The sequence below is a fragment of the Lithobates pipiens genome, unplaced genomic scaffold, assembly GCF_037356315.1.
Source record: "Lithobates pipiens isolate NorthernLeopardFrog02 unplaced genomic scaffold, aLitPip1_a1.2 Scaffold_18, whole genome shotgun sequence".
Lineage (NCBI taxonomy): Eukaryota > Metazoa > Chordata > Amphibia > Anura > Ranidae > Lithobates > Lithobates pipiens.
The window spans coordinates 483,721,182-483,745,919 of NW_027507758.1; the positions used below are offsets into that span (position 1 = coordinate 483,721,182).

General features: G+C 42.4%; 1 protein-coding gene across 9 annotated transcripts in view; it reads right to left on the reverse strand.

The window, feature by feature from the left end:
* Positions 1 to 24,738, reverse strand: part of SNED1 (sushi, nidogen and EGF like domains 1) — a 287,199-nt gene that overhangs the window by 61,711 nt on the left and 200,750 nt on the right. For all 9 annotated transcript variants that reach the window (XM_077488457.1, XM_077488453.1, XM_077488455.1 and 6 more), the window contains 4 exons: positions 15,095 to 15,220; positions 12,949 to 13,050; positions 11,291 to 11,407; positions 1,748 to 1,864 (listed from right to left, as the gene is read on the reverse strand). In XM_077488457.1, coding sequence (XP_077344583.1) covers positions 1,748 to 1,864; positions 11,291 to 11,407; positions 12,949 to 13,050; positions 15,095 to 15,220 — 462 coding nt within the window. The remainder of the gene's footprint in view (positions 1 to 1,747; positions 1,865 to 11,290; positions 11,408 to 12,948; positions 13,051 to 15,094; positions 15,221 to 24,738) is intronic.

The window sequence follows — 24,738 nt, forward strand, 5'->3', positions numbered from 1 at the left end:
TGGCTCCCCCTGCTGTCAATCAAAGTCAGCTAGCTAATCAGGGAAGAGAGGGGGCAGGGCCGGGCCACAGCTCCGTGTCTGAATGGACACACAGAGCTGTGACTCAGAGCAGATGCCCCCATAGCAAGCGGCTTGCTGTGGGTGCACTGAACAGGAGGGAGGGGCCTAACATGTTTGTTATTTTTATAGAAAACAAATAGCCTTTACAATCACTTTAAATGGTTCTTGCGCTTTAAAAGGTTGAGCACCCCTGCTCTAGGCCATTTACATACAAAAGATATAAACCTGTCACGTTCTTTCAATATATTCTTCAGCTTTCTTCTATTTGCTGGAAAATAAAACCTTGGGCTAGAAGCCTGCAAATGTTATTAACCTATGAACCACAAAAAATATATTTTTTTTTTAAATGACTCACAATTTGTGTTTATTAATATTTAAATTCATTCAGCCTACCCCCTGAAGACGTCAGTCTGACGAAACATGTTGGGGGTGGCTTGTTCATGACAATATCACATACTGGCACTGGTCTGCACTGTTTGCTGGTCCGATCTAGCTTTTTTCTTGCCCAAGCTTTCAGCCTGCTACAATAGTACTTCACGTAAGAAACTTATTTTTTCTGCTATTTTGCAATGTGGATGTGGACATTTTTTTACTACATAAAAGGAGAGATTTTTAAGCATATTTCATGACGACAGATTATTTATTTTTTATCCTTTGGTGACATTGGTTGTTGAGTGAGTTTGTATGCCTTGGGGAAGTTGTCCTTGACCATGATGTATTGAGCGTATTATGACCATTTATAATGACGATCCATCTGATCTGGTAAGAGGCTCTGTTAACCGTGTCACAGGGTGGAGGAATCTCCTCTATTGGTGGATTATATTGCACTAACTGATGAATGGGGATTTCTATTTACACTATGTGGATTGAATTCTTTCCTGGATGAAGGATTTCTAAAGGACTGTGTTATTTATCTTTCTTTCTGTATGCACTCTTTATGGACACTTTAATATTTTGTTTATTTACATTTTTATACAATTTTGAATGCATGTCACAGGTTGGTAGTTGAATCTCTATTAGAACTACTTTTTGTTTGCACTATTTGATTGACTGGTTATCACAGTTACATAGCGGCTGCATGTTCTCATAGATTGGTGACCTAATTCGGATTTATATCGTTTTTATTAATATTTAAACTATATTAAAATGCTATGAATGATGGGATGTTGTTTTGGCTACATGCAGTATATCATGCAGTAAGAATTGCAACCAAGAGACACAAAGGCCAAAGGTAGCTGAGAGACACACATATAGCTCCTGAACCACTGGGAACCTGTTACGCAGTTTTCTTGTGTAGAAGATGTACATATTTGTAATATACACCATTAACAGCATCTACAAATTAATTATACAGTATGTACAAAATCTGAATAGTTTTCAAAATATCTAATTTTACAACATTTTAAAATGTATAATATATTCAATAACTCCTGATCAATATGAGGGACAGCTTGTGCTGGCTGCTCTGAGTAAAAAGTAGCATTTCAGAAATTCATAGTGGACCCAACATGTATAAATATGTACCCTGTCAGGTCCTTAAAGGTTTTAAGCCAGAAGGTCCTGAGTAAAAATCAATCAGCAGTCAGCTGTGTGTGTGTGTGTCTACTTTACAGATATGCTTGACTTTTATAGTGCAAGTGTGTAGCCTATAACGTTTCCAGACCAGAAAAACAGGCAAGTAGCTCACCTTTCTCACATGTTCTCCCATAAAAGCCTCGTGGGCACACACAAGAATATGTATCTTCATGTGATTCACATCTCCCACTATTCAAGCAAGGGTCAGAGTCACAGGGAGAAGGTATTGCTGGAGTGAACAAAGGCAGGAAGTGACCAAAATAAAATAAATACTTTACTCACAAAAACCTAATTGCATTTCAATTATATTATAAAAGAGATCAAAAGGTAGTAAACAGAAACACAGCTGTGATCAGCTCCAGAGAATAGTCAGTTTTGGTACCTGTGCAAACAATGGGGATGGTTTTTAGTGCCAAGGTCTATAGGAGTGCTGTACTTGTACTGGTGCTGATATTGAAGAACTAATAACAAGTGTAATTTATTGTACAAAAGCGTTCAGGCTGAAAACACTTCAATTGGATATCATAAAATACATACAATATACAGTAAAACCTTGGATTGAGAGTAACTTGGTTTGAGAGTGTTTTGCAAGACAAGCAGTATAACAGTATAAAAGAGAAGAGAGGCACCTCTAAATGTAGCAATATGGTTACATTTAGGCTACTTTCACACTGGGACAGGGGGGCATTAGCGGTAAAGCGCCGCTAATTTTAGCGACGCTTTACCGCTGTAATAGCTGTGCTTTTTTTAGCCACTAGTTTTTAACCCCTGCTAGCGGACGAATAAAGGGTTAATAGCACCCGCAAAGCGCCGCTGGATCGGTGTATACAACGCTCCCACACCTCCCAAAAAAATGAAAGATTTTTATTTTTTGCGCTATAAATTAAAAAAGACAAAATTTTGAAAAAAATCTAATTTTTCTTTGTTTCTGTGATAAAATTTAAAACATTTTTTTTTTCATGAATTTTGGCCACAATTTATACTGCTACATATCTTTGGTAAAAATAACCCAAATTAGTGGATATTATTTAGTCTTTGTGAAAGTTAGAGAGTCTACAAGCTGTGGTGTAAATCACACAAAATTGATCACATCTGATGTACTGGTGGCCTATCTCATTTCCTGTGACCTGATCAAGCAAGGAAAGTACAAATACCCCCCAAATGACCCCTTTTTTGAAAGTAGACATTCCAAGGTATTTAGTAAGAGGCATAGTGAGCTTTTGGTGTTTTAAATTTTTCCCACAATTCTTTGCAAAATGAAGATTTTTTATTTTTTCACAAAATTGTTATTGTAATAGGTCATTTCTCTCACATGGCATGTGTATACCACAAATGACGCCCCAAAATAAATTCTGCTACTCCTCCTGAGTACTATGATACCACACGTGTGGGACTTTTCCACAGCCTGGCCACTTAGAGAGGCCCAACATGCAGGGAGCGCCGTCACGTGTTCTAGGTGCATAAATTACACATCTAACTTGTTGACTAACTATTACACTTTTGAAGGCCCTGGAGCACCAGGACAGTGACACTGATGTGGCACTGATGACAGATGGCACTGATACGTGGCACTGATGACACGTGACACTGATGTGGCACTGATGACAGATGCCACTAATACGTGGCACTGATGAACGTGACACTGATTACAGATGGCACTAATATGTGGCACTGATGACACGTGGCACTAATGCGTGGCACTGATGACAGATGGCACTAATACGTGGCACTGATGACAGATGGCACTAATACGTGGCACTAACACATGACACTGATGACAGATGGCACTGATACGTGGCATTGATGACACGTGACACTGATAACAGATGGCACGTGACACTGACAGGTGGCACTGATGGCAGATGGCACTGATACATTGCACTGATGACAGATGGCACTAATATGTGGCACTGATGACACGTGACAGTGATATGGCACTGATGACAGATGGCATTATGTGGCACTGATGACACATGGCATTGATGTGGCACTGATCACAGATGGCATTATACATGGCACTGATGACAGATCGCACATATACGTGGCACTGGGGACAGATGGCACTGACAGGTGGCATTGGGTAAAATGGCACTGACAGGTGGCACACTGGGGACAGATGGCACTGACAGGTGGCACACTGGGGACAGATGGCACACTGGGGACAGATTTATTAGCACACTGGGGACAGATGGCACTCTGGGGACAGATTACTTACAGCCGCTGCAGCCGCTAATCTCTCCCTCCTCACACGCTGTCTGTGTGAGGAGGGAGAGCCGGCGATGAGAGATGATCTCATATGTTTACATATGAGATCATCTCTCATTGGGCACGCCAATCGCGCTGTAAACGGCCGCTGTGATTGGCCGTTTACAGCGATCTGAGACTGGCTGTGTCCAGGGGACACGGCCAGCACAGAACTTCATCGATGCACGCTTGCGGGAGTGCGCAATGCGGAAGTAAACAGGAGGACGTCCAGGGACGGCCTCCCGGAAATTGGCGTCCGCTATGCAGCCGTCTTTCGGCTATAGAGCGGACGCCTAGTGGTTAATGAAGGTACAACATTGAGCACACTCACATGGTTGATGATTAAAACAGGTACGTCTGCAGGCATCTGGGGTAAAGTTGTCCACATAGACCATCCTCCACACTGCCATCGACGTCATCCCTTCCACGCTGCACTTCCAAGCCTCACTTTCAGATCACTCTACTGCAGGGTAGTTTTCTTGGTCATGTCTGCAGACTGACAGTGGTGTGGGGGGTGGTCTATGTAGACAGCTTTAACCCAGATGCCTGCATATTTAGATGTGCCTGTTTTAATCAACTAGGTGAGTAGCTAAAAGTTGTACCTTCGTTAATTGTAATGATACTGCTACACTTATAGGCACCTCTCTTCTCTTTTACGCTCTGTAGCTCCTGCTGGATTTTGCTTCTAATGCCCTTGTGGAGGCTTCCATTTGTGGATGGACATTTTCTGGTTACACAACACATTGCTATAATATTTTTATATGGACTATAAACTGAGAACTTATGAATAAATGGTTGTGGAATGAATCATCTTAGTTTCCATTATTTCTTATGGAGAAATTTGCTTTGCTATACGAGTGCTTTGGATTACAAGCATGTTTCCGGAATGAATTATGCTCTCAATCCAAGGTTTTACCATATATCTATCTATCTATCTATCTATCTATATATATATATATATATATATATATATATATATATATATATATATATATATATATATAGAGTAGGGCCTGTTTCACATGGGTTTCAGTTTGTATAACAGCAGTGTGAACAGCAAGCTTTTAGAAAGCATTTGCAGAACTTTGAGCAAGTTTGTTTAAGCTATTAAAGTACTATTCAACTCCAGTCTGTAAATGTTGAACACAGATCCTAATAGGAGTGTTTATTGCCACGTGACGCAAGCTGCTAGCAAGCTTCAGCGGGCTTTCAACAAGCTTCATGAACCAGTGTAACCTGCTAGCAGCTTGCTTAAAGTAGCAATCAGCACTACCATTGGGATGTGTTCAACGTTTATAAACTGGAGTTGAATGGTACTTTAAAAGCTTCAAAAAAAGTTTCTGTAAGCACTGCAAATTTCAACCAAAATGGTTGACATTCTAAATTTAAAAGCACATAACTTTGTATGTTGCAACTTACAGACTGGCAGTTAATTAAATTACAGCATCTTGGCACAGAGCAGGGTAAAACGATATAACTTTCTGTTTGCATATTGTTATACCTGATGAAGGGTTTCTGTGGCCCAAAATCTTGTATGCAATTAAGACACCTGTAACTGTAGAAATCCCTTCAGGTTGGAATCTCACAATGTTTTTGGCTTGCCTCAAAAGCCCAAAGTGTGTTTTAATGGATGTACTCCTGCACATTACAGCTTGGAATTTCAGGACATATGATAAGTTCTTTGCCTAACTATAGTATTATTGTGCCAAGCATAGCGTTTTATAGGGATTCTACAGGACATTTTTCTTTCTTTGCCCAAGTTAGGTTTGAGTGTTTCAATAAAACATTTATTTTATACAGTCATGGCCGGAATTGTTGGCACCCCAGAAATTTTTCCAGAAAATCAAGTATTTCTCACAGAAAAGTATTGCAGTAACACATGTTTTGCTATACACATGTTTATTCCCTTTGTGTGTATTGGAACAAAACAAAAGAAGGGAGGAAAAAAAGGAAATTGGACATAATGTCACACAAAATTCCAAAAATGGGCTGGTCAGAATTCTTGGCACCCTTTAAAAATTTGTAGATAAATAAGAGCACGTGATGCTCCTTTAAACTCACCTGGGGCAAGTAACAGGTGTGGGCAATATAAAAATCACACCTGAAAGCAGATAAAAAAGGAGAGAACTTCACTTAGTCTTTGCATTGTGTGTCTGTGTGTGTGCCACACTAAGCATGGATAACAGAAGAGGAGAAGAGAACTGTCTGAGGACTTGAGAACCAAAATTGTGGAAAAACATCCACAATCTTAAGGTTACATGTCCATCTCCAGATATCTAGTTTTGCCTTTGTCCACAGTGCGCAACATTATCAAGAAGTTTGCAACCCATGGCACTGTAGCTAATCTTTCTTGACGTGGACGGAAGAGAAAAATTGATGAAAGGTTGCAACACAGGATAGTCCGGATGATGGATAAGCAGCTCCAAACAAGTTCCAAAGAAATGCAAGCTGTCCTGCAGGCTCAGGGAGCATCAGTGTCAGTGTGAACTATCTGTTGAAATTTAAATGAAATTAAATGCTATGGCAGGAGACCCAGGAGGACCCCATTGCTGACATAGAGACATAAAAAAGCAAGACTACAGTTTGCCAAAATGTACTTGAGTAAGCCAAAATCCTTCTGGGAAAACATCTTGTGGACAGATAAGACCAAGATAGAGCTTTTTGGTAAAGCACATCATTCTACTGTTTACCGAAAATGAAATGAGGCCTACAAAGAAAACAACACAGTACCTACAGTAAAATATGGTGGAGGTTCAATGTGTCCGAAACCATGAACCAGATCGAGAGAGAAGTACAATTAAATCACACTTGTTTATTAATAAAAATAAAAAGGTAACTAGAGTAAGCATAGTCAAAGCATAGCCAGAGTCCAGTAACCGGATCGAGTAGTCAGCCAGTCCAGAGTTCAATAACCAGATCGGGTAATCAGCCAGGCCAGAAGTCAGGGATCCAAGTAGAGCAACAGCAAGCAGGATAAGGAGCCAGAAGGGATGTCAGCGAACCAGTCTTTAAACAGAACCGCAGGAAATGGTTTCTTGTGATGTGACCAAGGAGAAGGCAGAGATTAAGTTAGTTGGACAGCTTTAAGTAGGCAGGTCAGACGAGCAGGATCAGGGACAGCTGGGTAACTGTGGAGAGAGATGAGAGCTGGCAATTAGCCGACAGCTGAGCAGCCAGCCCAGGGAAGGAAGGGCTAAGCCAGCCCTGACAGTACCCCCTTCTCAATGACCCCTCTCCCTCGGAGGGCCACCGGGCTTGAGGGAAAAATGTCTATGGAAATTGTGGAGGAGAACAGGGGCATGTACGTCCAAGGATGAAACCCAGGAGCGTTCCTCTGGACCGTACCCCTTCCAATGCACCAGGTACTGTATGCGCCCACGGAACCTACGGGAGTCAACAATGGATTGTACCTCATACGCCTCATGGTTCTCAACCTGTATAGGGTGAGGATGTGACACAGAGGTGGTAAATCGGTTGCAGGCCAATGGTTTCAATAAGGAGACATGAAACACATTTGAGATGCGCATACTAGGAGGAAGGTCCAACGCGTAAGCCACTGGGTTAATCCTGCGAAGGATACGGAAAGGCAATGTAGGGTCAGGATGTGCCAACACAGGAGCAGAAGCAAAGGCAGCCTTAAGAGTCTCAAAGGCCTTAATGGACTCCGGAGACCAACTCTGTGGGTTACCGTCCTTTCTGGTCATATCAGACAGGGGCTTGACCAGAGACAAGAAGTTCCGAAGAAACTTCTGATAGTAGTTGGCAAAGCCCAGGAAATGCTGCAGAGGACATAAACCCATGGGTCAAGGCTACTGTAGGACTGCGGAACGTTTCTCTGGGTCCATCGAAAAACCAGCAGTGGAAATGACATAGCCCAGGAATGTAACCTGTTCACGATGGAACTCGCACTTCTCCAGATTACAATAGAGATTTTTCTCTCCAGGGACTTGGAAAATATGAGGATAGTATTGAGATAAACCACCACACATAACTGCAACAAATCTCGGAGGACATCGTTAATAAATTCCTGGAGAACTGCCGAGGCGTTACAAAGGCCAAAAGGCATTACCAGGTACTCATAATGGCCTGTTCTGGTATTAAACACAGTTTTCCATTTGTCGCCCTCCTTAATGCGCACGAGATTGTATGCCCCTCTCAAGTCAAGCTTCGTGAAAACCGTTGCTCCCTTGAGGCGGTCAAATAACTCTGTAATTAATGGAATCGGGTAGGCATTCTTAATCGTGATACAACTGAGACCCCTATAATCTATACAAGGTCTCAGTTCACCGCTCCTCTTCTTTACAAAGAAGAAACCAGCACCAGCAGGAGACGAGGATTTGCGGATGAAACCTCGAGAAAGTGCGTCAGCAACATACTCCTCCATGGCCTTATCCTCCAAGACCAACAAAGGGTAAACCCAGTCACGAGGAAGTATGGCACCAGGTTGAAGGTCAATTGTGCAATCATAAGACCAGTGTGGAGGCAAACTACCGGCTTGACCTTTGTCAAAGACATCGCTAAAATTGCGGTATTCCTCCAGCAGGGAGGAGAGTGAAGAGGTGCACAGGACCTTGGATTCCTTCAGGAAGCATGTCTCACTGCATTGTGGTGACCAAGAGAGAACCTCAGCTCAGAGCCAATCAAAAGAGGGGTTGTGCCTCTGTAACCAAGGATAACCAATAACCAGCGGAAATCTGGGTGAGGAAATAACTTGGAATTTGATTATCTTATAGTGAAGAGCCCCTACGACCATGGACAATGGAACCATCTCATGAGTCACATGGGCAGGCCTTAAAGGTCTCCCATCAAGAGCCTCAATGGCAAGTGGAGTGTCACGCAGATGTAGCAGAATCGAGTACTGAAAAACAAATACAGCATCAATGAACAGGCCTGCAGAGTCGATTAGAGCTATGGACAACTCAGCCCAAGAAAGGGTGACCAAAACCAGAGGCTTATCCTTCTGGATAACTGGGGACGAAACAACGGCACTTAAGGTCTGTCCATGACAGGACCTCAAGGTTTGGTTGTTCCCTGGACGGGTAGGACAAGACTTCAAAGACTTCAAGTGACCTGCCTGGCCACAATAAAGGCACAATCGCTCCCTCCTCCTAAAGGCTCTCTCATCCGCAGAGAGATGCGTGAAACCCAGGTGCATGGGTTCATCTTCACTGACCGACTCGGTAGCAGGAGGCATGGGAGGTGAGGGAGGCACGGGTGGGACTGCAAAGCTCGGAGGCAAATGTACAGGAGGCTTCTGCAAGCGCTCCTTTAAAGAAAGTCTGAGTCTGGAGTCAATGAGGATGGCAAACGTGATCAAGCTCTCCAGCTCAGTGGGTATATCTCAGGCTGCTATCCTTGATGGAATCCGAGAGACCATGAGAAAAAGCAGCCACGAGGGCCTCATTGTTCCAAGCAACCTCTGCTGCCAGAGTACAGAATTCAATGGCGTAGTCTCCAACAGTTCTCGTACTCTGTTTGATGGACATGAGGTACTTGGCAGCAGAAGCGGAGCATGCGGGAACGTCAAATACCCTTTTGAAGGAGGCCACAAACTCAGGGCAACAGGTTTTTGGGTCTCCCATAGAAGGTTAGCCCAGGCCAAGGCTCTCTCAGAAAGCAAAGCTATCATGGAATCTACTTTGTGTCCCTCCGTGGGAAATGCCTGGGGCAGCATCTCGAAGTATATCTCAACCAGATTGAGAAACCCTCTGCATTGAACTGGATTGCTCCCAAATCACTGGGAAAGCGGAGCGGAACCAGACATACCTCTTATAGAGGTAGTACTCGAGGCAGGTGCCTGCACAGAGACTGGCGCAGAAGCAGGGACGGCCTGCGACTCAGGTTGTACCAGAGTAGCCACAGTGGGGGATTCCAGGTGAGCCGTGCGACTCAGGAGCATTTGTAACACCAAGGCAACCTGATCCATGCGGTCATCTTGCTCATCCAATCTGGAAAAAATATTACCAACAAGTGGATTGACTGTATCTTCTGAATTCATGGCCTTCGCCTACTGTCAGAAACCATGAACCAGACCAAGACAGAAGTACAATTAAATTACACTTGTTTATTAATAAAAATAAAAAGGTAAATCGAGAAAGCATAGTCAAGGCATAGCCAGAGTCCAGTAACCGGATCGAGTAGTCAGCCATTCCAGAGTTCAATAACCAGATTGGGTAATCAGCCAGGCCAGAAGTCAGGGATCCAAGTAGAGCAACAGCAAGCAAGATAAGGAGCCAGAAGGGATGTCAGCAAACCAGTCTTTAAACAGAACCACAGGAGATGGTTTCTTGTGATGTGACCAAGGCGAAGGCAGAGATGAAGTGAGCTGGACAGCTTTAAGTAGGCAGGTCAGACGAGCAGGATCAGGGACAGCTGGGTAACTGTGGAGAGAGATGAGAGCTGAAGAGTCAGCCCAGAGAAGGAAGGGCTAAGCCAGCCCTGACACAATGATGTTTTGGGGTTGTTTTGCTGCCTCTGGCATTGGGTGCTTTGAATGTGTTCAAGGCATCATGAAATCTGAGAATTACCAAAGGATTTTGGGTTGCACTGTAGAGTCCAGTGTCAGAAAGCTGGGTTTGCATCTGAGATCTTGGGTCTTCCAGCAGGATAATGACCCCAAACATACATCAAAAAGCACCCAGAAATAGATGGCAACAAAGAGCTGGAGAGTTCTAAAGTGGCCAGCAATGAGTCCAGATCTAAATCCCATTGGAACACCTGTGGAGAGATCTTAAAATTGCTGTTGGGAAAAGGCACCCTTCCAATAAGAGAGACCTGGAGCAGTTTGCAAGGGAAGAGTCCAAAATTCCGGGTGAGAGGTGTAAGAAGCTTATTGATGGTTATAGAAAGCAACTGATTTCAATTATTTTTACCAAAGGGTGTGCAACCAAATATTAAGTTAAGGGTGCCAAGAATTTTGACCAGCCCATTTTTGGAATTTTGTGTGACATTATGTCCAATTTGCTTTTTTTTCTCCCTTTTTTTGTTTTGTTCCAATACACACAAAAGGAATAAACGTATGTATAGCAAAACGTGTTACTGCAATACTTTTCTGTGAGAAATACTTGATTTTCTGGGAAAAAATTCTGGGGTGCCAACAATTTTGGCCATGACTGTATGTCTGTATAAGATCATTTAAGCCTTCTGTGAAATTAAAGACAGTTAACATTGTAGCATATTCAAACTCGCTATACATGGCAGAAGTAATCATATAAACCTAAAAACACAGATATTATTTAGGGGATCTACTGTAGGAGCGGAAAAGTATAGAGTTTTGTTAAAACAATGGATAATAGCTAGAAACATACTTTAATTAAAAGGTACAGTAAATGACAAACTTTCCTCTACATACAGCAATAATAATACAGCTTGCTGCTCCCCCCCCCCCCCCCCCACACACACACACACTTACTGTGGTTACTGATGATATAATCTGTGTGACACACACATCGGTAACTGCCTCCATACTCCATGCATGATCCTCCATCAGGACACTGAGAGCCCATGCTGCATGGAAGTGATGTCACCTCTGAAAGAAAAAAAAGAGCGTGGAATGAGACAGCTTTTCATGGTTCCCTCGATGAACTCTAGCTCCCCAGTGTAGGTAGCACTCATGCAGCCCCAGACCATGACACTCCCACCACCATGCTTGACTGTAGGCAAGACACACTTTGTACTCCTAACCTGGTTGCCGCCACACACGCTTGACACCATCTGAACCAAATAAGTTTATCTTGGTCTCATCAGAACACAGGACATGGTTCAAGTAATCCATGTCCTTAGTCTGCTGGTCTTTAGCAAACTGTTTGTGGGCTTTCCTGTGCATCATCTTTAGATGAGGCTTCCTTCTGGGATGACAGCCATGCAGACCAATTTGATACAGTTTGCAGCATATGGTTTGAGCACCGACAGGCTGACCCCCACCCCTTCAACCTCTGCAGCAATTCTGGCAGCACTCCTATGTCTATTATCCAAAGACAACCTCTGGATATGACGCTGAGCACGTGCACTCAACATGGCAAGGCCTGTTCTCAGTGGAACCTGTCCTGTTAAACCGCTGTATGGTCTTGGCCATTGTGCTGCAGCTCAGTTTCAGGGTCATGGCAATCTTCTTATAGCCTAAGCCATGGGTGCTCAACCTGTGGCCTTCCAGTTTTTGTGGAACTACAAGTCCCATGAGGCATTGCAAGGCTGACCGTTTCAAACATGTTTCTCAATTGCAGAGGCATTATGGTACTAGTAGTTCTGCAACAGCTAGAGGGCCACAGGTTGAGCGCCCATGGCCTATGCGGCAATGTTTATGTAGAGCAACAAATCTTTTTTTCAGATCCTCAGAGAGTTCTTTGCCATGAAATGTCATGTTGAGCTTCCAATGACCAGTATGAGAGAGTGGGAGCGATAACACCAAATTTAACACACCTGCTCCCCATTTACATGTGAGACCTTGTAACACTAGCGAGTCACGTGACACTGGGAGGCAAAATGGCTAATTGGGCCCAATTTGGACATTTTCACTTGGGGGTGTACTCACTTTTGTTGCCAGTGGTTTAGACGTTAATGGCTGTGTGTTGAGTTATTTTGAGGGGACAGCAAATTTACACTGTTATACAAGATGTACACTCACTACTTTACATTGTAGCAAAGTGTAATTTCTTCAGTGTTGTCACATGAAAAGATATCATAAATTACTTACAAAAATGTGAGTGGTGTACTCACTTTTGTGAGATACTGTAAATATTTTATATATTCACATCAGTCTCTGCCTTCAATGAGCTAACAATTGAAGGTCTTTAACTTAGATTCATACATACACATACTAGGGTCAATTTAGACAGGAGACAACCTATCAGCATGTCTTTGGAGTGTGGCAGGAAACCCATGCAGGCACAGGGAGAACATGCAAACTCTGTGCAGGTAGTGTCGTAGTTGGCATTTGAACCAACGACCCTAGTGCTGCTAGGCAGAAGTGCTAACCACTTAGCCCAGGAACAATTTTTGAGCTGAGATTTTCTATATCATTTTCACACATAGATCTGCTGTGCTAGTAATAATAATTTATTTTAACCTTACCATATTCACAAAGCAGCCCAAAGTATCCTGGTAGGCAATGACAGGTACTGTTCCCGTCCGCACACTGGCCCCCATTCCTGCAGGCACAGCCATCGGACACATCTGGGACAAACTCAGGAGAAAAGGCAGATCACTAAAGAGTCACCACAGACTTACAATGGCAGGCACATGTTTAACTAGTAACAGTATGGCAAGGATTTCAGACAGTACATTAGACAATGGATACTTTAAATAATAAAATCTGTGAACAGTGTTATAGTTCCGGATCTGACAAAGATGATTATTATCTGAGATAATGACTTTAAATCCCTATGTCTATTGCTGCTCTTCTCATTCACCCCAGTATAAAGTCCAGTCAGGATCAACTTCCAGAATAGCTAGCTGGACGCCAGTACATTAAATACCCATTCATTCAACTCTTCATCTATTGGGAACACTCATCCTCTTGTTGGCAGTGACATGCAGATTTGCAAAAGAGGATAATTGACAGGAAACTGTTTTACTATAGCAGTCTCATGAATTTAACACCATTTTGCCAATAAATGACAGCAAATTGGATACTGGGCAAAGTATCAACCAACTTATATTCCTGTTAATTTAGATAGTCACTGAAATATCAAAATTAAACCATACAAAAACATCCTCTATTAAGCAAGTCTGTGGTAATACTCATTGCAAAAGCATATCTTTGCCAAGCTTTGTGAAAACATCAGACATTGGTTGGACAGACGTAATAAAGTTTACTCCCAGTACTCACATACATCTCAATATGTGTACACTATGAGTACATGTGCACCTCAGAAACCAGAAATAATTTTATTCAGTAACAAATAATAGGTTATCCGTTTTAAATGGCAAAAAAAAAATATTTTTTTTGTTTGTTACACCCAATACTGATGATCTGAAGATACTGCTTTATCTACCTAGTCATTAGCAGATGTATTGTAATCTTAGTGGAGTAGATCTACAGTAATCTTCCTTATGAAGCAGATTTTTGGCAATGTTGTTTGTGAAATCATATATAATATATGCATCAATATGTGATGCATATAATGGTGCTACCACCATCACATGCTTGCGGCCCACATTTAGGTGGCGACCACATGACCTTTCAATATGGGTTGCATGTAATATATTCCATGTATGTAACATTCTTGAACCAAGGAGTTTAGTGCACTACTGTCCATGGTGCAAACATTTTTAATGGAGACAGATCTGTGAGATGATTGCTACTTGTGGTAATTACCCCTGCTAATCTTATAGAAGCAGAACTCCATTAATGGCAAGATGAAAAGAGCTGAATGAGATGGAAATATTGAAGTTATCAATATGGGAGTTTTAATTTCTGATTAATTTTTTTGACGTACAGGGTCCAGGGTTGTCACCCTTATCACTCCTTTAATACTATATGAGTCACTGTTCCAGAACTCGCATGCAGCCAATGAAGTGTCAGGACTCCTGCTAAGGAACAGTATAATTAAATAGGTTAGGGTGAGAAAGGACGTTGCACTATAAAGCCCCCTTAAAACATCATCTATTTGCGTGTCTTATTCCATCACCTCTCCCAAAAATAGGTGGATTATCTCTTATTTCAAGATAGTGGCCAGAGCTATGCAAATCATTGTTTTACACCCCACTGGCCGTATGCACATTCAGAATTGCTGACGTATAATGCAAACTTAGCCTAATATTATAGATCCATTTATTTCAAACTGCATACAGATGTTTGTATATAGAAACCATGTCTTCTATGAAGTAGGGCTTGGGACCCATAAGATTGTGTAACCATACAGGTTATGGTGAGAAGGTCTAAAGTGAACAAAAAGCCCTCACTCGGTGCATAGCATAATAAATCCTTCCTCAAACAGAAGGTAATCACATCTCATATCATATATTCCAAAAAAGGAGGATTACTCATCATTTCTTTTATTGTGCTACGATACCTGTTATGCAAGTACTTATTTGAGGTCAGATACTCAAAGTAGTAAAGGAAGGATGTTTCATCCAAACAAGTTAATTAGAGCTTGTTTCTTGCTTCATCCTATATGCTTATCTTGACAGGATCCCTGTAAACAATTTTTTTCTTCCAGCTACCAATTGGGCAGCCTGGAAAAAATGATTATGTGAAAGATAGATAGATACTCACGGTTCTCGCAGTTTACACCAGTGTATCCAGCAGGACATTCACACAGGTATGCCCCCTCAGCTTCTTGACATATGCCATGGTTCTGACATGGCGAGGAAGAACAGGCCCCTGGTACTTCCAAGATCTCTAGAACATAAGTATAATGTGTTCACTACAAGTGTCTGTGGGATATTAAGTGTTCTATGGTCATCAAATGTCAACATTACTGAATAGGTTAAGGTAAAAGTGTACCATGGGATGTTAATCATATTCACTATCAGAAGCTACAATTCACTACAATTCAGTTGAAAAAAAATTAAACCTTACACTTTAAACTATTTATTTTCTTTCAATATCTTTATTGAATCAAAGCACAACAACAAACATCTCCAATTGGGAGAACATTTACATATTTCAACATATGTTCCCTTTTCTTACATCTAAATCTTCCAAATTTGTATGTTTATAAATGCCTCATTTTTTTTCTACCGATACAATTAACAAAAAAAAATCAAATAAATAACCAAATGAAAAAATAAAATAAAATAAAATACCCCCCCCCCCACATTAAATCCTACCTCTCTTTGATAAACAAGGGTATGAAAAGGGAGAACGGCAGCGACAGGTGAGGGTGTGGAGTGGACACAGAGAGAGATAATTAAAAAAATAAACGCTGTTTATCCGCTATTCCTCAAATGTGCCGTGAAAATTCACTATAGTCCATTTGTATCTAACACAGTCTAATCTTCAAAAATATTTACAATATAAAAAAATATTTACAAAAAAATAAATAAAAAAATACCCCCATGTTATGTTTAAGGATAAACACAATTCATCTAGAGTTCCTTAAATGTGCCATAGAAATTCCTCAGTTTACGTCAATATGTTTTCTGCTATAATAATTCACTACAATCCATTTGTGTTAAACATAATCTAAACCTTCAAAAACATTTACAATAGAAATTTAAAAAAAATGCACTTAAGTGCTCTATATTATTTAGTGCATATACCTTAATTTAAACAACCTCTTTTGTAAAAGGAAAGAAGAAGAAAAGAAAAGGGAGGGATTCCCTCCCTCCCTTATCCCCTCCCTCTCTCATCTCTTCCACCCCATCAACTAACCCCCCCCCCCATATCTGCTCCATCAACTGGTTGGGGGAGAAAAAGAGGGGAAAATATTCTAATAACTAATAACAAGTACATCTAGGTGGAGATATATTGCCCTATATATTTTAACTAATTTAGGGGAATCACTAGTAACTTTAGTCGGCTGATATTTCTCTTGAGCAATACATCTAGCCTGCCCATATATCTTTAAATGTATCTTTTTGGTCCTTAATTGTATATACCCATCGTTCTGCCTCCATTATTGCAATGACTTCCTTTTTACATTCCATTAAAGTAGGGCCTCTCTCCTGCTTCCATAATCTTGGTATTAGTACTTTTGCCGCGTTCAGAAGATGAGGTATAATGCTTTTTTTTAATAAAACTTTTTAGAAGACGGCATCCCATGAAACAGAAGTTGAAAATAAGTAATCTCTATTGGTCTAATTGTCAGTTGTTTAATCCATGGTGCAATAGATTCCCAAAATGGTTTAATCTTGGGGCACGTCCACCGTATATGGAAGTTCGAGCCCCGTTATCCACAACATTTCCAGCATCTATCATCTCTTGTCGATTATATCTGTGCTAAACGTAGAGGAGTCTGATACCACCTGGTTAGAAATGTATACGACATCTCCTGAATTTGAGAACTGAAAGAGGAGAAGAGGGCCCCTCCAATCAATCTCTTAATTTGAAAAGTAAAATTACACAGCAACTCTCTCTCCCATTCTCTAATGAAATATAAAGATGAGGTGTATTGCCCACTGTGTTGCATTTATTAAAATATGATTTATTTTTTATATCAGACAAACCATCACACAATAGTGGTTGCTCATAGATTACTGGCAGGTTTTGGCCTGAGTAGATTTTTCAAACAAATGCTGCTGCATGCAATGGGTATGTAGATACCATTGTTGTATTCAATTGACAGTTTGAACAGTCCATTGTTTATTGTATTTCTAAGGCCGCGTACACACGGGCGGATTGTCTGCCCAACTAAGTTCGTCAGACAATCCGACAGACAGTCCGTTCAACTTTTGAATGAACGGACTTGACCACACACGATGAACAGACAGTCCGCTGAAAACTTGCGCGATGACATGTACAGCACGTACGACGGGACTAGAAAAACGTCCAATACACTGCAATGCAACCTTCGGCCGTGTAAATCCTTTCTGAGCATGCGCCATACTTAGTCCGTCCAACTTGCCTACACACGAGCGGACTGTCCGCTGAAACCAAGTTTGGACGGACAAAACCAAGTTTGGACGGACAAAATTACGGAAATTCCGAAAGACTAAGTCCGTCAGATTGTCCGCTGAAAAAGTCAGCTGAAGCCCACACACGAGCGGAGTACGAATTTATCCGAAGTTACGAATTATCTGAAATAACGAATGCCACATCTAACCAAATGGAACGTAACGATCTAATAATAATAATAATAAAACCTTGTTATCATTATTAATTATTTATTATGAATTATTTTTTATTAATTTGTTCCATTCCATTTATTTAGATGTGGCATTTGTTATTTCAGATAATTTGTAACTTCGGATAAATTTGTACTCTGAAAATCTGTAATTCCGAAAAATCCAAAATTTGGAAATTCGAAAATCCGAAAATTTGAAATTCGGAAATCCGAAAATTCGAAATTTGGAAATTTGAAAATTCTGAATTTCAGAAATCTGAAAATTCGAAATTCGGAAATCCGAATATTTGAATTTCGGAAATTCTAAAATTCGGAAATCCAAAAATTCGAAATTCGGAAATCCGAAAAAACGAAATGTAAAATTCCCGAAATTTCCGAATTACGAATTTTCAAATTTCCCAATTTTTGATTTTCCGAATTTACGAAAAAAGCAAAAGAACGAATGAAATGAAAACTAAAATGAACACATTTTTTGTCAGTGCACATGTCTAAACAGAACAGACCCCTCCTGTTAGCTTCAAACCAATTCCCAAAACTGAACATGAACCCAAATCCCTTTATCCTGGGGAGGAGTTAGAGAGAATCAGAAAAGGGGATTGGGAGGTTCCTTATCCTTTAGGAAGGGAAGGTGAGTCTCCTGCAATAGCAGTGAGGGCAGTGACAGCAGGAGACCGACGCCCATATGCACCTGTCACTGTATAGTGGGGGAAGTCATCTTCTTCTTCACATGTAATGGCTTTAGTTGATAGCGGAGCTGAAGTTACACTTCTGCAAGGAAATCCTTCCCATCACAAAGGAGAATTGATTTATGTAGAGGCTTTGGGAGGGCAAACTACACCAGCAGTTAGGATACGGATGAAATTGGCTATTGGCAAGGGATCAGGATTTATGAGAAATGTTTTGGGATCAGAATTACCTATTCTTGGGATGCATGTACTTCAAGGCCAGTCAATTCAGATTGAAAGAGGTAAATTCCAATTCGGATATCCTGATAAAGCGTATCTGGTAAGGGCGGTGAAGGCTGTGTTCAGAGGTCATGCGAAATGGACCCCTGTCAACATTCCTCTACCAGAGAAGCCAGTCTGTCTCAAGCAGTACAGACTTCATGGAGGCCACAAAGAAATTAGGGAGACCATTCAAGAACTGTTGAGAGTAGGGATCCTTGGACGTGCTGTAAGTCCTTTCTCGTCTCCGGTGTTCCCAGTAAAGAAGCCTGATGGGATATATAGAATGACTATGGATTACAGAGGTCTTAACAAAGTGGCACCTCCATTTAAGTCAGTTGTACCAGATATGATGTCAATTGTTGAGAAAATTGCTAAAGAGGCAGGAGAATATCATGCTGCGATAGACCTGGCTAATGCTTTCTTTTCAATTTTGATAGACCCAGAGTGTCAAGACCAGTTTGCTATGGTGTGGGACGGCTGCCAGTACACTTTCACTGTTCTTTTGCAAGGCTATCTTCATTCTCCAATAATTTATCATGGACTGATTGCCTGAGATTTAAGTACCCTGAATTTGAAAGTCGCTGTGTTTCACTACATTGATGACATCATGATCTCTGGGACAAAATAAGATGTAACTGAAGCACTGCACCTGCTGATAGAGCGCTTGGAGAACAGAGGGTGGGCTATCAACAGAGACAAAGTCCAAGGACCTACCACAGAGGTGAAATTCCTAGGGATGATGTGGACTGGGCAACAGAGGAAAATTCCAGAGACAGTTGCGCAAACTATCCAGGTGCTGTCGCCCCCTACTACCAAAAAGGAGGCACAGAAGTTCATTGGAGTTATGGGGTTCTGGAAACCGTTCATCCCACATCTTGGACTGATTCTGAGGCCTATATATAATGTCACCAGAAAAAAGACTGAGTTCTCATGGGGTTCAGAGCAGCAGACTGCATTCCTGGTTGCGAAATAAGCTATTTTGCAGCATCAGATATTAGGACCCATGAGACAAGGAGTACCATTTCAGCTAGATGTAGTGGAGCAGAATAGTACCATATCTTGGAGTCTGTGGCAGCCAAATGAAAAGAAAGTACTGAGAGCAATACCCATTGGATTTTGGTCCAAACAACTAACAGGCGTACAGAAGAGATACTCGTCCCTACAGCAGTACCTGTTTGGGGCCTACATAGCACTTCAACATGTAGAGACCATTACAGGAAAGGACACAGTCACCATCCATACTGCATTGCCAATAGCAGCATGGGTGAGAGATAATGGACTGACCACTAGGACAGATGAAATCTCCAAAGTGAAGGCAGTTGTGCCAATTGATCCTGTCTTGATGAACTTGGCCAACTGGGCCCACAAGCAGAGAGGACTGCCTATATCCATGGACATGATAAAGACTGTAATAGGGAACTGTGCAGTGTTTGAAAGGCGACAATGGCCTTTGCAAAAGTACTCCATCGGGTCGATTAAGAGGAGTGAGAGGCCTGCAGAGATCTGGCAGTTTGACTTCATCGGTCCCCTGCCCCAGGGAAACAATGCCAGGCCGTGGTACTGATATTAACCTCCATCGGTTAAACACCCACATCACAAACGAAGATCCGGATGACCCGGAGTGGTGGCCTTACTCGACGCCGAGAAGGCCTTCGACTCAGTTGAGTGGGGCTACCTATGGACGGTCCTCTCCAGATTTGGCTTTGGCCCTCAATTCCTGACGTGGCTGTGAATTCTGTATGCACACCCCAGAGCCCGCATATGCACCAATGGAACCCTGTCGGACCCCTTTTTCCTGGAGCGGGGGACCTGCCAGGGATGCCCATTATCCCCAACCCTTTTTGCCCTGGCCCTAGAACCCTTGGCTGCCCATATTAGGAAGGACCCTGGAATCAAGGGAATAAGGGTAGGCCCCCTGGAAGAAAAATTATCATTATATGCAGACGACTCCCTCCTGTATCTGGCGGATAACTCCACTTCACTTAGCTCAGCCCTGACACAATTTGAAACACTTGCCCAATACTCCGGAATCCGCATCAACTGGGACAAATCAGTCTTGTTCCCACTCCATCCGTCTGTGCCCCAAACCGACACACATTATGCTGGGTGGAGACCTTTACGTACTTGGGGGTGAAGGTGGGCCCCACGCTGAGAGGGTACCTTCCCAGAAATCTTCTCCCGGTACTAGAGCAACTGACAAAAAACTGTCACCTGGCGTAACCTTCCCCTCACACCTGTAGGTAGAGGGAACTTAATTAAAATGATATACCTTCCCAAGTTCCTATATTTCTTTAGACAGACACCTACCCCTATCCCCCGCTCCTTTATCTGGAAACTAGACAGCGTAGTGACCACCTTTATTTGGGCGGGTCGCCCTCCCCGGGTGGCCCGACGCTCTCTTTATCTTCCTCTATCTGGTGGGGGTTTATCTCTCCTGAATTTCCTTGTGTATTATTGGGCCGCTGTTCTAGTAACAGTCCGATGGTGGTTTTCCCAACCCAAACAGAACTTCGCAGTTACCCTCGAAGCCGCAGTCCTCGGGTCCTACGCAGCCCTGTCCAACCTGGTTTTTAGGGGCTACAAAGAGCACCCGCGAGTAACCGAACCTATCAGGACCACTATACGAGTCTGGCAAAATTCCAGGACTTCTGGAGCCAAACCTAATACATTCTCCCCCCGCACCCCACTCCGGGGAAACCCACCCACTCCTCCCCCATCTAAACTCGGTCCCTGATCCAGCAGCTTGGGCCAAACATGGCATTGTGAATCTTAAACATGTTATGACGAACGGGAAGATTGCGATGTTTCAGGATCTAAAACAGACTTACTGATTACCCCAATCCTTCCTGTTTAGGTACTGGCAACTTAAACACGCCCTCAGTTCACAATTCCCAGAGACGATCACCCTCGAATCAGACTCGATAGAAAGACTTCTTATCTCAGGGGTCATGGGAAAGCCCCTCTCCTCCCTTTACCTCTACCTCACAGTAGCTTATTATTATTATTATTATTATTATTATTATTATTCAGGATTTATATAGCGCCAGCAATTTATGCAGCGCTTTACAATATAAAAAGGAGACAATACAGTTAAAATACAATAAAATACAAGAGGAAGAGCTTACAATCTAATAGTGTGGAGCAGGTGGTACAAAAGGTTATAACTGTCGGGAATGAGCTGATGGAAGTGGTAGGAGATTAGTTGGAGACGTGATAGGCTTCCCTGAATAGATGAGTTTTCAGGGATCGCCTGAAGGTAGCAAGAGTAGGGGATAGCCGGACCAGTGGACGTAGCGAGTTCCAAAGGATTGGTGAGGCTCTGGAGAAATCCTGGAGACGAGCATGGGAGGAGGAGACGAGAGAGCTTGAGAGTAAGAGGTCTTGAGAAGAACGGAGGGGACGATTTGGGTGATATTTGTAGACAAGATTGGTGATGTAGCTCGGGGCAGAGTTGTGAATGGCTTTGTATGTTGTGGTTAGTATTTTGAATTTAATTCACTGGGTGATTGGGAGCCAGTGTGGGGATTGGAGGAGAGGGTTGGCAGACACTCATGACACTAACACCAAGGCCCTGCTTGCCAAATGGAAGGTAGACATCCCAGACCTCAACGAAGAGACCTGGGAAGACCTGGTCTCCTCATACATCCATTCTATGATTGCGTCCAGAGACCGCTTCATACAACTGAATTTCCTACACAGAGCATACTACACTCCGCAGAGACTTGCCGACATCTACACCTCCCTAAGCCCAATGTGCACGAGATGCAAACAGGAATGGGGTTCCTTCCTCCATATGGTCTGGACCTGCCTAAGATCCGTCCTTACTGGCGGGAGGTAGCGGGGGTCTTGGCAAGGATCTGTGGAGTTGATATATCACTTGACACCCTTCTCTTCCTGCTTAGTTACCTGGGGGACGTAGAGGGGGACAGGTACACCAAACTGTGTATAACCTTTATACTATTCTATACCAGGAGAGAGATTCTTTTGAGATGGAGGTGAGAGGAGATTCCGACTAGAACCTCCTGGGAAACTACAATTAACAGAGTGCTACCACTTTACAAAATTACGTATGAAAGCAGGAATTGTCCAACCGAATTCAACAAAATTTGGTCGACCTGGGTAGATGCCTGTGGCGACAAAAATGCAACTGTATAGTGCTTAACTAGAATGTCTAGGAAATAACAATAACTGGTCCTAACTCCCCTTTTGTTCCTGACCCTCTTCCCTCTCCCTCCCCCCTCTTACCCCCCATTCATCCTCCCCTCCCCCAACCACGCCCCCCCCTGCTTCCCCTCTTTCCCACCCCCCCCAGGACAGGAGGGCTGAGAATGCCCTAGGAGATGGATAACTTGCTATATCCTCTGTACACCTCCTGCCTACTGCAATATATACTTGAATATAACGGTGTGAATCTCCTGCCTAAACTGCCTAAGCTTGTATTTAATATAGCATTGTAACTATTGCCATCCTGTAAGAAATGTATTTAATTGTTCTGTCAATGCTCTTTTTATACCTGTTCCTTTTTTTCGAAATACAAAAACCTTTACTGTTAAAAAAAAAAAAGTACAACCGAAACAATAGCACACATTCAAACACATACACACACCATTCATACCAACCTATGTCCCACCAATATTTCCTTGTGTTACAAATCTCTTCTCTACCCCACATATATACCGTACCACTTAGCTTATGTCTTTTACCACAGTTTTTTTTCTTTCACATTTTATATAACCTGTCGTCTTCTTATTCGATCACACAATGTTTACAAACTCTTGTAGTAGACTCATAGAGTTTGTGGTGACCTCCCCAGAACCGCAGTCGTAAGCATTTTTTCCCCTTCTCTCCAGGCCAATAAACCCACATCTACAGGGGAACATCGAGAACATCTAGATTTCAGTGCCCTATGCAATTCATCTTGGAAAGAAACAGACGGACTATAAAATGTCGCTAGAAGAGCTGTGGAAGGGGTCTGTGGATCTGAGTGTAGCCAATCATAAACATTTGTAAGTTGGGAGGCAATAAAGTAGTCATGCAGATTTGGGTAGACCTCCCTTCAAATTGGATGCTTGTAAGGACGATTTTGCAATCCGTGGTTGGGTATCACTCCATATGAACACAGATAAATCATTTTAAAAATATTTATTCGAGCTATCAGGTTCAGGGGGAGCGTTGACCATGTTTGTAATTTGTCCACCATCTGTTTAATAGTGGGGGTAATATTTAGGTCCTCATATTTTGAAAGATCATTATGGATCTGAATACCCAAATACTTAAAGTATTGAGTTGTTTGTAGGTTTGATTTACTGTAATTGTAATTATATGCTAGAGGAGGACCAATAGGATTTGTCCCACCCGACCCTCAGTCCAGACACCTCCCCAAACTCCTCCACCACCTGCATCAAATTAGTAAAGGAGCTCTCACTGCCATCAAGATAGACAAGCGCATCATCTGCGTATAGAGATATCTTCTCTTCCAAAGCATCACAACGGATGCCCCTTATTCCCGACGCCTGCCACTCCACCAGAGCCAAAGGCTCAATGGCGAGAGTGAACAGAAGCGGGGAGAGGGGGCACCCCTGCCTAGTACCTCTTTTTAGTGAGAATGGTGAGGAGACATCTTTATTAGTACGAACTCTATCTTTAGGGCTTGCATACAGAAGACGAACCCATCTCACATAATGTGGGCAGAAACCCATCCTTGACATGGTTTCCCATAGGAATGCCCAGCGGACAGTGTCAAAAGCCTTCAACACATCTAATGACAGTACCAGTCCACTACTTTTATCTTTAGATGCTCTATGGATATGTAGATATATTCTTTGGATATTATCAAAAGTATTTCTTCCAGCCATCAATCCTGACTGATCAGGTGGTATTAGAGATAGTATTACCTTCTGTAGGCACCTCACCAGTATTTTTGCCATAATTTTGGCATCATTATTTAAAAGTGAAATTGGCCGGTATGACCCACATAGAAGCTTGTCCTTGCCAGGTTTAGGTAAAACTACAATTAAGGCTTCATTCTTTTATTCAGGGAGAATTGCCTGCTCTAATGATGCATGAAACATGGCTAGTAGTCTAGGGGCGATCGTTTCAGTGTATGTTTGATACCATGCAGAGGGAATACCATCCAAGCCTGGGGTCTTGGAGGGTGACAAAGAGCTAATAGCCTCCTCCACCTT